At 41.5% G+C, this 14,269-nt stretch overlaps 1 protein-coding gene across 5 annotated transcripts in view; it reads left to right on the forward strand.

The window, feature by feature from the left end:
- The first annotated feature begins 1,866 nt into the window (after positions 1-1,866).
- Positions 1,867-14,269, forward strand: part of atxn3 (ataxin 3) — a 73,212-nt gene continuing 60,809 nt past the window's right edge. For 2 of the 5 annotated variants that reach the window (XM_043697216.1, XM_043697214.1), the window contains exon 1: positions 9,359-9,469. In XM_043697216.1, coding sequence (XP_043553151.1) covers positions 9,374-9,469 — 96 coding nt within the window. In that variant the 5' untranslated portion in view covers positions 9,359-9,373. Of the gene's footprint in view, positions 1,973-9,286; positions 9,470-14,269 lie in introns of those variants that run through there. The other 3 variants (XM_043697215.1, XM_043697217.1, XM_043697218.1) reach the window with 3 other exon arrangements.

The following is a 14,269-nucleotide window of genomic DNA, read 5'->3' on the forward strand; positions in this document are numbered from 1 at the left end:
CTTTTACCCCCACCTCTGACCCTACTAAAACATTTAAACCCTGGGACCTGCAACAGCCAATCCTGTCCCTGTTCTACCCATGTCTCCGTAATTTAAAGTCATTTTTATCACAGAATACCCAACTATCAACATCCTGGGAGTTACCATTGACCAAAACTCAACTATCTTTACAAATACATTGGCTACAGCTGAAGACAGAGGGTGGGAATCCTGCAGTGAGTAACTTACCTCACCACCTCACTCACATAGCACAAGTCAGGAATGCAATGGAAAATACTTTTCATTTCTTTGGATGGGTGCAGCTCCAACAGTACTCAAGAAGTTTTACATTATTTGGGGCAAAGCAGTGAACTGACTGGTAACAGTATTAAAATATTGATTCACAATAGTAGCAATGTGAAGTATGTAGAAGGTACACAAAAAAATTCAAAAGGCTGTTTAGACAGCACCTTCCAAACATCCACCCAGCAGATAACCATCAACTGCAAGTATCCCTAACTTGGAAACATATTGCCACTCCTTAAGTATCACTGAGTCAAAATTCTGGAACTTTCTCCCTAATTGCGCTGTGCGACCACCTAAAAAAAAGTACTGCAACCAAACAAGTCAGCTTGCTTCCACTTTCTCAAGGCATCGAAGGATGGGAAATAAATGCCCACATCCTTTGAATGAATGGGAAATAGTTGGTTTCATGAGGATGTAATATTGCAACATAATCTCATTTACCATTGGCATCTAAAGGCGAGGCAAGAGCAATGGAAAATTATGCTGTCTACAGGGTTTGTTGAAAGATTTGCAGCTCAGGTACCAGACACAGCAAGAATGAAACCAAATAAATTCCAGAAGATACAGTACTGCAGCGCTTCACTGGAGGCTCCGAAGTACTGAGGATGTCACCTAGAAAGGGGTCGAAACGTGCAAAATCAATTTCCCACCTCAGCGAACATACCCACAACTACGGCTGTCTACAAACAGCAAAATCAGGTACGTGCAAATCCAACCACTGTCCTTCAATTCAGCCCTTGTAATTGTACAGCTGTGGGTTACCCTGGTGACAACGAAAAATCCTAGAAGCCCAGGTCACTGCAGTAATAAGACACTGGAAACCATGATTAGAGGCCTTCCATCCTGCTCTTCGAATGCTACCTAACCTGCTGTGCTTTTCCAGCACCACTCTAATCTTGATTCTGATCTTCGGCATCTGCAGTCCTCACTTTCGCCTACATCTCCCAATGCCACCAGAGTTGCACTATGAAATTTCAGAGAGAGAAGGCCCCAACTGCTTCCTCTACAACTCTGTCAATGCACGTAGGCAACCTTATTCCTGAAGTTGATCAGGCAAATGAAAGGTATACAGTACAGAAACACACCCTTCAGCCCAATTTGACCATGTCGTTCAAATTAATAGAATTGCCAATTAGGTGACATTTCTAATCTCTCATGCCTCACCATGCTGCCTGACGTGCTGAGAAACTCCAGCAGTTTTTGTGCGGGGTGGGGGTCTAATTTCCAGCATCTGCAATTTATTGTTTTTTCGTTTTGAGACTGATCACGTCAAGCTCGTGTAAACCTCACACTGGCTACACATATTTTACACCAACACGGCGTCTTCCGACAACATTCCTGTCTGGTCCTGCACGACAGAACGGAACAAATTGTACATTTCCGCCGGCAGCAGAATTGCGTCAAGTGGGATTCGGGAAATCCCGGGTCTCTATTGATTTCTTAAAAATCCCAATCATTTGATCGATTTCCGAGGAAAAGTGAGTCCGGTGAGTGTAGGGCTCAAAGCCAGGCCGGTCTAGCGCCGCTCACTGTTTACGTCGCAGGTACGGCTGTGTCTATCTGTGCGCGTGCGTGTGTCCCGACCGTTGATTGGTTCTTGGCTTTGACCCCGCCCTCGTGGGGGGGGCGGTCCGCCGCACAGGATGATGGTCCATCGTCCATCATGGAGGCGATATTTCACGAGAAAGTGAGTTGATGCGGAAATTACTGTTTAAAATGGCCGAGGTGGCGGCTGTTCGGGCCCTGAGAGGAGCGGCCGCAGTGGCGTTCGACGTCGTGTTGCAAAGGAGAAAACAAAATACACACACTCCCCCTCCCTAAGGCTGGGGATGGATTCGGGTAGGGCAGGGGAGCTGTGAGCTTCCGAAACAGTGTAGACAGGGGAGGAGGTGTTCTTCTCTCTGACTGAGGTGCCTTCGCACCCACCCACCCCACCCCACCCTGACTGAGGTGCCTTCGCACCCACCCACCCCACCCCACCCTGACTGAGGTGCCTTCGCACCCACCCACCCCACCCCACCCTGACTGAGGTGCCTTCGCACCCACCCACCCCACCCCACCCTGACTGAGGTGCCTTCGCACCCACCCACCCCACCCCACCCTGACTGAGGTGCCTTCGCACCCACCCACCCCACCCCACCCTGACTGAGGTGCCTTCGCACCCACCCACCCCACCCCACCCTGACTGAGGTGCCTTCGCACCCACCCACCCCACCCCACCCTGACTGAGGTGCCTTCGCACCCACCCACCCCACCCCACCCTGACTGAGGTGCCCCCCCCCGTCCATCTTGACTGAGGTATGTTTACCCATGCCCACCCACCTTGACTGAGGTACCTTCACCTACTGCCACCCACCCTGACTGAAGTGCCTTTACCCATCCCCCCCACCCTGACTGAAGTGCTTTCACCTCCCCCATTCACCTTGACTGGGGTGTCTTCACCCACCCAGCACAAACCTTCACCTTTCCTATTCTCAACACCTTTTTCAGCTTGTTATAATCTTAAATATATTGTTTGTACCAGTTTTTAACGTCCTGTTTCTGATCACTATTTCTGATTATTCCCATAAAGCATTTATAGAAAAGGTTTGTGTAAAACACCTTTAATTACTTTGTGAGGTTCAAAGATGATAGAGCATCATTTGAGTGTTGAGCAAAACTTGTTCTTGCACGATACAAGAGCACAATTTGTCAACTGCCTGACAATATTTGGTAAAGTTACAGTTTTTACAGTTTTACTTCAATATGGATGATCATTGTTCAGTGACTAATGTATAGAGGTTCATCTCTTTTTGATAGGAAATTGAATAGGGAGAACATACTCAGAATAGTTAAATGTCGGTTGTGATAACAATCTGACAACTTGCATACATTTCCCACATAGTTGTGGATATTGGAAGTATCAAAATATGAAAATAAAGATAATATAGTTAAAATGGGGACTAAATTTCAACTGCTTCCTGATCCAATTATCTATCTTCATATAACTTTATATCCTTTGAAGGCAGCACTCACCTTAACTCAATGTAAAATGTCACAGGATGTTACTAACTTAAAATTGTGGTAAATTTCATTGATTATGCAGCTATTTGTATTTTTTTAGTTCATATATACTGTAAATAACTCATTAAAATTAAACAATTTATACCTGGTAATGTAAGGCCTATATAATTCTGACTCTTGTGCACAGCAATATAACTGATGAGCTGCCTATGTATGTGTGAACTGTACAACTTCATGTACATTTATTTACTAATGGTTGTACTTGTTGGTGAGTCCCATTTTCTCTCATTCTGTATAACAACATAAGAAGTAGGAGTAGGCTGTATGCCACCCCATTCCCCAGAAGCCACTAAATCTGTTGTTGATCACATCTGCCCAACTCAGCCTGGAATATATTCAATGACCTAGTCTCAACTGTTCTAAGTGGAACAGTTTTAAAATCGCACAACACCACGTTATAGTCCAACAGGTCTATTTGGAAGCACTAGTTTTCAGAGCGCTGTTCCTTCATCAGATGGTTGCAGCGTTCCAAAAGCTAGTGCTTCCAAATAAACATGTTGGACTATAACCTGGTGTTGTGAGATTTTTAACTTTGTACACCCTAGTGCAACACCGACACCTCCAAATCACAAGTGAAACAGAACTCCAAATATTAATGACACTGCTCGAGAAGAAATTCCTCATCTGTTTTAAGTGGGGAAATCCATTGTTTCTCTTCTGTAACTGCTCCCCCACCCAATATCAGATCATATCCACTTCACAAAGTACTTTCTTTCTTATTTTTGTATTGTAATGAAATTTGGCTACAATACGCTTACTACTTTCATTCAGATCATTGATACATATAAAATAAATAGATGAGGTCGAGCACTGATCCCTGTGGGACTTCACTGGTTGCAGTATGCTAAGTTGCAAATTACCCACTTATTCTGATTCTCTCGTTTGTGTTAGGCAACCAATTCTTCATTCAAACTAATATAATCTCAAGCACCATGTGCTTCTAACTTATGCAGTACTTATGTTTCACTTTACTGAATTATGTTTAGAATATTCAAAGATACTACTTTTTGTTCATTCAGGAATGTAAGCTTAGCTGACTAATTGTCCACTCTTTATCCACTTTGCTTGTAACATGCTCAGAGAACTGTATAACACAGTAAATACGTTTTAAATTGTTTACTTTCTACACAAGCATATTGATAATATTATGGTTTTCTGATTGTATTATGTTTTCCAAATATCCAATTACTACCTCCTTAATCATGGATTCAAACATTTCCCCAGTGACATGGTAGGCTAACTGACCTATATTTCCTGCTTTGTCTGCTGCCATTCATGAGATGATACTGTTGTAGCTGTCCAATCTGCTAAGAAATTTCCAAAATTTCATTTGGATTTTTCTTTGATGTGTATATATTTGATATGCGTTTGAACATTGTTATAGAAATGATTGAACTAAATTTCTTGTACTTCATGTTACTGTTCTGAACACAGATTAGAGAAAAGAGGCTTTTAAAATTTATTGCTAATCTATTTTTGACTATTTCATTTGGAGTGGGAGAATAGAAATTTCATTGGATGTACAAGCTTTTCCTTTCAAAGCTAATTGAGGTGACAAAATAATCAAAAACAAAAGATAATTTGAAAAAAAAGGAAAATTAAAGAGAATGTTTTATGCAGCAATTTGTTCAAAGTTGGAATGCACTTAAAGGGTGATAGAAGCAACTTAATAATGTTCAATAACAAATTTGTTAAACTTCACAGAATCATCTATTCTGCCCTTATTGCCACCACCCACTTTCTCCCTGTAACCTAAATACATTCCTCCTTTTCAGACAATAACTCATTTTATTCTTGAATAGATCAATTGAACGTGCCTCCAGTAAAATCTTGAGCAACGCATTCCAGATCCCCACCTACAGGAAAAAGCTTCTCATGCTTTTTACCAGTTATCTTAGATCTGTGCTGCCTTATTTTCAAAACTTCAACTGAGGAGAAATTTTTCCTTAATTACTTTGTCCAGATTCTCCTTTTCTCTTTTATTATTTCATGTGATCAGCATTTTTTGCTCATTCCTAATTGTCCTTAAATGGAATGGTTTGGTCAGCCATGTCAGAGAGCAATTAAAAATCAACCACGTTGTTTAGGTCTAGAGCCACATGTAGGCCAGACTGGGTAAGGAGGATAGATTTCCTACCATAAAGGATGTGAGTGAACCAGATGGGTTTTTAATGACAGGTAATGATAGCTTTGTGCTAGCTTTATTTTATGTAATGAACCAATATGATTACTGGACAAGTCAGATGCCAGACAGGAACCAGGCTTGATAGATCATAATTTTATTTGTTTTGGCTTTAGAAAAGTGGTCTCTCACTGAGACATGAGCAAATAAGGCTGAAGATTTTGCTTCTGTGACCAAACTGAAGTTTATTGCAAAAGAAATAACGATAAAGTAGAAATCCAAACTATCTATTTATAGTACAAATTCAAAGGTTCTAAACACATTAGAACCCCATTAATCCCAAAAATTCCTTTAAGTTTAAAAAAAAACAAAGCTGCCTTTATTTCATGCCCAGAACACTCCTGGTACAGTTCTCAACATATCACTCCTGGTACAGTACCCAAACATCACACGTAATATTCATTTCAGTATCTAACAGCTTGGTAAGTTGTCAGTTGGGAAGTTATTTATTAAACTAGAACTCTGATAGCTTATTCCTAAGGCTGTCATACACTTAAACTTCAATGCAAAAAACTAAAATAACTGCTCCATCTTTAGCTCGACATGCTAAAATATTGAGCATCCTCCTTAGATTCAAATACATACTTATGTCTTTGTTAAATACAACTTCTCAGAAGTAGGCCATTCAACCCTTTAAGCTGTCTCCTTTGTTCAATAGATTTTGGTTGATCTGTTTGTCCCCTGAACTCCACACAATCATTTGCCCCTGAAAGCCTTTCTGTTCCCTTGCCCAACATGAATCGATTTACCTCTGCCTTACAAATACTCAATGATTCTACCTTGTGAAGCCGAGTTGAAAAGTCACACAACGCTCTGAGAAAAGAACAATTCTCATCTCTATTCTGAAAAGGCAACCAATAATTTCAAAAGTGTCCTTTTGTTCTGCATTCTCATAAGAGTAAGCATTCTTTTCACATCCACCCTGTCAAAACAATTCAGAAGTATTGAACGTCTATCAAATCACTCCGTCTTCTAAACTCCAGAAATAGAGATCTATGGTGTGATACCAAGTAATTACAGAATAATATGGGCTCATATAACATAAGCACATATCATGCATGTATCTAACTTTTTACATAGGCGGGCTACAATTGCACTTTGTCTCAAAGAAAGATCCAGTCAGTGGAGGATCATGCTTAGCCTGTGCAGTAATGTTGACCTTAATGAATAGTGACCAACTATGACATTTTAGCCTTGAACAGGAAGAATAGCCATTTGACAACTTACGAGAGCCTGCCGGGATTTGTGCAACTGTACATTGGTATGTGTGATTAAGTTCAGGAAAGGCACCAAGAAATTTGTGAGGGAACTAAATCTTGTTTAGATTCTCTCTTGTTGGAGGTTCTAATTGTCTGATACCTGCCTGCTGTTAATATTACTTACCACTTAGGCAATGTTTGAATTTCATCAGGTTCTTTTCGTATGCAGCCTGAACTGCTTCAGCATCTAAGGAGTCATAAGGACACTGTGCAGTCATTAGTGATGTCCTCACTTTTTTCCTTAAGGAGGAAAGGTCAGTGGCATACTAGATGGTTGAGCCTAGGGCACTACCCTGAGGATCACTTGCAGCAATAGGCTGGGACCAAGATGATTGACCACCTTCAACTGCCGCCATCTTGCTTTGTGCTTGGTGTGTCTCTAATCAGTGGAACGTTTATCTCCTGATTTCCATTGACTTCAGTTTTGCTTCTACTTTTTGATGCCACACTCTGTCAGATGCCAGTTCTGACATCAAGTACAGTTGCCACCCCCCAACCCAACTTTGTTTCTTGACTTCAGTATTACCGCTAGGATATTGCCAGCACCTATATGCTGACTGTATTCAGTGTATTCAGCCAATTCTTGATACCATGTGGAGCGAATCAAATTATCTGCAGATTGACATTTGTGATTCTGTTGATGTCAGCAGTTGGCCAAGATGGCCAACACTTCCGGTTGAAGATGATTGCAAATCCTTCAGCCTTGCCTTTTGTACCAACATACTGGGTCACCCCATCATTGAGGGTGGGAATATTTGTGAAGTCTCCACCTCCTGTTTAGTTGTTTAATTATCCATCATTACTCTCAATTGGATGTGGCAAGCCTGTAGAGCTTAATTCTATTAATAATATGCTGTTTTCTCAGTTTATTTTGCATGCACTCTTGTGCTATAGCTTTAACAGACTTGACACTTTATTTTTAGTATACAACACCGAGTGCTCTTTCTGCAATGGTTACCTGAATGCCTCATTGAACCAAGGTCATTTGTGAGATGACCTGGGCCATGTGATTGAGTGCAATTCTGCTGTCATCAGTGGTCCACAGCAGTTTATGAATGCACAGTTTTGAGCTGCTAGACCTGTTCTGATGTTTTCCTGTTCAGCATGCTGTTAATGTCATAACAGCTGTAACGTTCTATATTCTATATGATTAAAGATATCCTCCTGGTGTAAATTGCATAAACTGATATATCTGTGACAGTGGATTGTTGAGGATGAGATGAAGTAAGCTTGCTCTTAAGATTTAAGATTCAGGCCCAGTCTGGCAGATATTTGACGTGATATTGAGCCACTATTGGCGATGGACATTGAAGTTCCCCACAAAGACTATGTTTTGTTCACTGGTCACTGTGTTTCTTCCAAGTGCTGTTCAACACAGGAGTGTACTGATACATGAGTTAATGAAGGGTGTTAAGAGGCACTGGTAATCAGCAGGAAGATATCATGAGACGTCATGTGCTCCAGAGTCAATGTAGGGGACTACAAAGTCCACTTCTTCTCTCCTGTATACAGATGTAGCACTTTTTAAAATCACTCACAGGCATCAGTGGATGTAATAAAATTTACTGCCCATCCATAGTTGCCCTGATCAGGTAACCTGGAAACTAATCGCAACTACAGAAGTGACCTTCCATGTTTCCACACTCGAAAGCACCCAAAAAAGTTCTGGATGTTCCAGATGCTGACCTGCAACATAACCAGCCGCAGAGTGAGTACATGAACTACATGATGAAGCAATAATGATGAATGAATAACCTCTACCGAACCTGAAGGACCATGAATGCTTGTTAGGGCAATTTGATGAATCCATCAACATTGCCAACCCAGCCCAGATTCTTTTCTAGAAAGAAACCAAAAAAACATGCAATTTTCATGCAGAATGGGAAAAGGAATTTGTTAATAACTGTAAAATATGAGAGCATTTGCTTTATATGTTACTGAAGTAAATTGTTAAATATTATGGAAAATTTGGATCAATGCCAGACAATAATGCACAGTAAATTCCATGACAGTTTTCCCTTGAATGGGCTGCTTTTGACAAAGAAAGTTGAAGTCTGCTTGAAAGTTCAACCATAAGTTTATTCTAAACCAGCAAAAGATAAAGCCTGCAAAGAAGCACTGTTGTATTTCACCTTTGCCATCTTCTGGCAAAACACAAGAAATCATTCACAGATGGTGAGTTAGCAAACAAGCAATGACTGTGACCACTGACTCTTTATTCAAAGACTTTTAAAATCAAATAATAGTGGCAATCTGGAGCATGTCACTTGGTGCTTCCACAGTAGCATAACAAGTTGAATCTTTGTCCAAAGATGTCTTTCAGCAACAAGAGAAAGAACTAAAGGAATATGAACGCATCTTACTGCAGTTTGAATCAGTCAATGTGACCAAAACAGCCCAGCTGATTTGTTTTGGTGGATGTGATTTTTAAGGACATTATAACTAAGTAAATCTGCTTGCCCTTTTGCGCTTGAAAGAGAAAGCAAAGGATGTGGATGTCTACCACCAATTCAAAGGTTACGTTCTTGAGAAAAAGATTACAATCAAAAAATTGATTTACAGCCCAACTGATGATGCACCAGCCATGCTTGATACAAATGCAAGTTTTGTTGCATTTTGCAGAAATGATCCTGATTTCCTCTTTGTCAATAACTGCTGTATAATCCACCAGCAAGCAAAGGCAAGTAACGTTATGGACATTTGTCATGTAATAGCAGTTGTTAAGTTTGTAAACTTGATTCAAGCAAGAATCCTTCAGCACCATTTGCTTAAATCCTTACTCAGTGAACCTGATGCTGCTTACAGTGAACTAAGCCTCCATGCTGTTAGGTAATTAAATGGAGAGAAGTCCTGCAAAGATGTTTTTTTAGATCTGATGCCTAAAATTATCTATATTTGCTTAAAGCAAGGAATGAAGTATGCAGTAGCTATCAAACAATGCATAGTTGCTTGACTTCAGCATTTGTCAAATGCTGAGCTATCACATGCAGGGGAGGGGTAGGGACGTACACATATGATCAGCGTTGTGAATGTGTTCAAAGTGAAACTGGGTCTGTTGCCCTCCCATTCAAAAAACAAAACACTGCAACACTTCCAGGGCCTGGAAAAGATACTAAAGATAAAATAAAAATGCTTCCATCCAAACAACATCTATGCAGACCTGAGGAAGTTAGCAGACAATTTCAGGAATTAGGTGTGATGGAGTAGATCATCGTGTTTGTCTGCAAGTCTATCCCTTCAAGTAGATATTAGTGAATTGGCAACCAGATTCCACCAGGAGTTTGATTTATAAGGCAGTGGAGTTGATATGGAGGTCATTACTATACAAAATGATCTTGAATTGAAAGTCAAATCAAGGAACAGTGATCTTTGAGGACTCAGAGAAAAATAACCACCTTTGTCATCCTGTGCTTTTAAAGCAAAAGCTTATTTTGACTCCATATACCTCTGTGAGGCAGCATTCTCCAAAATTAAGATAATCAAGTATCACAACTGCCACAAAAACCCATTTGATGTGCTGCATGTGATTAGCAGCCTCAAGCTACAACAAGTCTCGAGCTCAATGGCAGATAATGTACATTCAGCGGTGGTGCATTGAGACTTGGTGAGCAGAGGATAAAATGAATAATTGAATATTTTTTGTTTTAGATTTGTACAGCACTAAAAATAACTTGTATTTTCTTTGGGGTTGCTCCTGGATTGCACTTAAATTTAAATTTAAAAAGTGCTTAAGAAGGTTGGAGATCATTGATCTAGATGGCAGTGGTGATGCATTTGAAAGGTGCTGTCTAAGGAGGCTTGCTGAATTTCCACAATGCATTTTGTAGGTGGTACACACTGCTACTGAGTGTTGAAATGAGTGAATGTTTGTGGATGTGGTGCCAATCATACAGGCTGCTTTGTCCTGGATGGTGTTAAGCTTCTTGAGTATTGTTGGAGCGGCACTCATCTAGGCAAGTGGGGAATATTCTATCACACCCCTGACTTATGCCTTGCTGATGGTAAATAAGCTTCAGGAAGTCCAGGAAATGAGTGACTTGCGAAAGCCTAGCCTTTGACCTCTGAGGCCACTGTATGTATATTGTTAGTCCAGTGCAGTTTCTGGTAAATGGTAAGCTCTAGGATGTTGATATCAGGGATTTGCTGATGGTACTAACATTGAATGTCAAGGGTGATGGTTAGATACACTCATTGGAGATGATCGTTGGCCTTGCACTTGTGTGGCACAAATGTTCTTTGGCACTTAGAGTCATGGAGCTGTACAGCACACTTGTGAGCCTAAACCTGGATATTCTCCAGATTTTCCTAAATTAAAATCATAACCTGCTTCAGTATCTGAGGAGTTGCAAATGGTTCTGAACATTTTGCAATCTTCAGCAAACATCCCCACTTCTGACCTTAAAACAGAGGAATGGTCTTTGATGAAGCTGAACATGGTTGTGCCTATGACACACTTGCAGAGATGAAGTGAGGTGGAGCTGAGGTCCTGTGACTCCAGTTTTGCTTCAACTCCTTTACGCCATCAGTCAAATTCGACCTTGATGTCAAGGACAATCGCGCTCTCCTTACTTCCACACTTCAGCTCTTTTGGATCGTGTTTAAACTGAGGCTCCACTGAGGTCATGAGGTAACTAGATTTGGCAGACTCAAACTGAGTGTTAATAAGCTGATTATTACTGAGTAAGTGCTGTTTATTAACCCTGCTGATGACCCCTCACATCATGTTGCTAATGATTGAAAGTAGACTGTGGGAGTGGTAATTGGCTGGGTTAGATATGTCTTTGTGTACAGGACATACCAGGAATTTTTTCACAGATGGCAGTAACTGTATTGGAGCAGTTTGGCTGGAGGCATGGCAAGTATTCAGGGCTATTGCCAGAATGTCGTCAGGACCCATAGCCTTTGCAGTATCTAGTGTCTCCATTTGTTTCTTGATTTCATGTGGAGTGAGGTTGTAAGTTTGCTCATTGAGCTGGTGCGTTTGTTCTCAGACATTTTGTCACCATGCTAGATAACATCAGGAGTGAGCCTCAGGTGAAGCGTTGATGTTCTGTCTCACTTGCTATTTGTGTCTTGGTTTGTTGTGGTAGGTGGTATTGTTTCCAGTTTTGTTTTTTAAAAGGTACGTCTATATGTTTGTTAATGGAGTTCCAGTTTGAATGCCAGGCCTCTAGGAATTCCCGAGCTTTGTCTTTGTTTGGCCTGTCCCAGGATGGATGCATTGTCCCCAGTTAAACCGGTGTCCCTCTTCGTCTGTGTGTATGGATACTAGTGCTAGTTGGCCATGTCTTTTGGTTGCTAGTTGGCCATGTCTTTTGGTTGCTAGTTGGTGCTCATGTATCCTGATGGCTAGTTTCCTGTCCATCTGTCCAAAGTAATGTTTGTTGCAGTTCTTACAGGGTGTTTTACTGCTGACTGTGAATATGGGGTCCTTTAAATTCATAAGTAGTTTTTTAATGGGATAGTAGGTTTTTTGCCTAGGGGCCGGAGTAGTCTGGTGGTCATCTCTGAAATGTCTTTGATGTATGGTAGGGTGATTTAGAGTCTCTGGGCATGTTGTGTCTTCCTGTTTAGATCCATTGTTCAGGAATTGGCAGACTGCACTTATCAGGTAACCATTGTTCCTGAATACTGTATGTTGTATAGTGTTTCTCCTCAGCTTCTCACACTTCCAGTGTATTGTGGCTTGTTTAAATCATGTCCTGATGCAGCTCTGTTTGAGAGTGTTGGGATGGCTGTTTCTGTAGTTGAGTATCTGGTCAGTATGTGTGGCTTTCCTGTAAACGTTTGTCCACAGTTCTCCATTGGCTTTTTGTCTACCATGACGTCCAGGAAGAGGAGTCTGTTATTGTTCTCTTCCTCTTTGGTGAATTTTCTACTGTTGGGGATATTGTTTGCGTTAGTCATATATCCTGATGATAAAGGTGTTATCTACGTAGCGGACCCAAAGAAGGGCTGTTTGTTCTAACCTCTGCATAACTGCTTCTGCTGTAATACCTGATATTGGTGATCCTATAGGCGTCCCATTGAAATCTTTTGTATATCTTGTCGTTGATGGTGAAGTGGGTTGTGAGGCACAGGTCCAGGAGTTTGAGGATGGTGTCCTTGCTGATGCAGTTGACACTGTCAGGTGTTTATATCCCTGCTTTCTTTAGCAGTGAGGCCAGTGTTCCTTTGACCACTGTTTATTGATGTTTATTGATGTGAATTATCACAGGAAACCATGACCCCATCATCCTCTACCTAGGTGTCTTTGATGAGGAGGAATTCCTGGGTGGAGTGGATGAAATGGGTTGAGTCTTCTACCCTCTCAAAGCGCATCCCTCCACTCCAATCCCAACCTCACCATTAAACCAGCGGACAAGGGGGAGTGCAGAGGTAATTTGGTGCACCAACCCCTACACCGCTGAAGCCAGGTGCCAACTAATGAGCACCACCTCCTACTGACCCTTGGACCGTGAGCTTACCTCCCATCACCAAATCATCATCTCCCTGACCATCCTACAATCTCAACACCTCATGGAATCTCTCATCCACAACCTCCAACTTCAGTCCCAGAACCCTGCACTGCCTGGTTCTCTTACCCAAAATCCACAAACCTAACTGCCCTGGTCAACCCATCGTCTCCACCTGTTACTGTCCCATCAAACTTATTTCCTCCTATCTTGACACCATCTTGTCGTCTTTGGTCCAGAAACTCCCCACATATTCTTGGATGCTGCCTGACCTGCTGTGCTTTTCCATTGCCACACTTCTCGACTCTTCTACTATGTGTTTTAGTTTTCGTTGAAGTTCCTTTGCTAGCCTGTATGTCAGTGTGCCAGGAAGTGAGACTTTGGATCGGAGGGGGTCACCTTATTTGTGTACCTTTGGTAATCTGTAGAAACAGAGTGTGTTGGACCCTTCTGGTTTCATTCTTTGAAGCCTGTCTTGTTAATTTCACCTGTTCTTGTGTAGTTTCCTCAGGTTTGCTGTAATGTGGTTTTCTTGCTGTGGAGTTGGATCCATTGCCACCTGTTGGTAGGTGTCGGTTAGTAATGTGTTAGCTTTTTCAATATAGTGTTTTTTCAGAACCATGTCATATGCCTTTTGTCCACAGTTAGGATTACAATATTTCTGTCTTTTCGGAGTCCTTCCAGGACTTTTCTTTCAAGTGTGTTTAGAGTATTCCCTTCTTTCTTTCTGCTTAGTGTTAGTGCTCCTGTCTGTCTGATGGCCTGCTGGGTTTCTTTGAGTCTGTTGTCTTTTAGCGTGGATTCCAGTGCTGCTCGGAAGTCCTTTTTGTCCGGGTCCCTGTCATTGTAGTTCATCACTTGTACTAGGACGGCTTTTTCAGTGTCTGTAAATGGCCGGTCAGACAGGTTCTTTATCCAGTTCTCTGATTTGTCCATTTCATTGCTATATTTGAGCTTGGTTAGTTTTCCTTGTAAGGCTAGTCTTTTCTTTGTCCTGATCTCTGTTGTTTCATGCTGATGGCTCG

Source organism: Chiloscyllium plagiosum, chromosome 10 (assembly GCF_004010195.1).
Source record: "Chiloscyllium plagiosum isolate BGI_BamShark_2017 chromosome 10, ASM401019v2, whole genome shotgun sequence".
In the NCBI taxonomy this organism is placed as follows: domain Eukaryota; kingdom Metazoa; phylum Chordata; class Chondrichthyes; order Orectolobiformes; family Hemiscylliidae; genus Chiloscyllium; species Chiloscyllium plagiosum.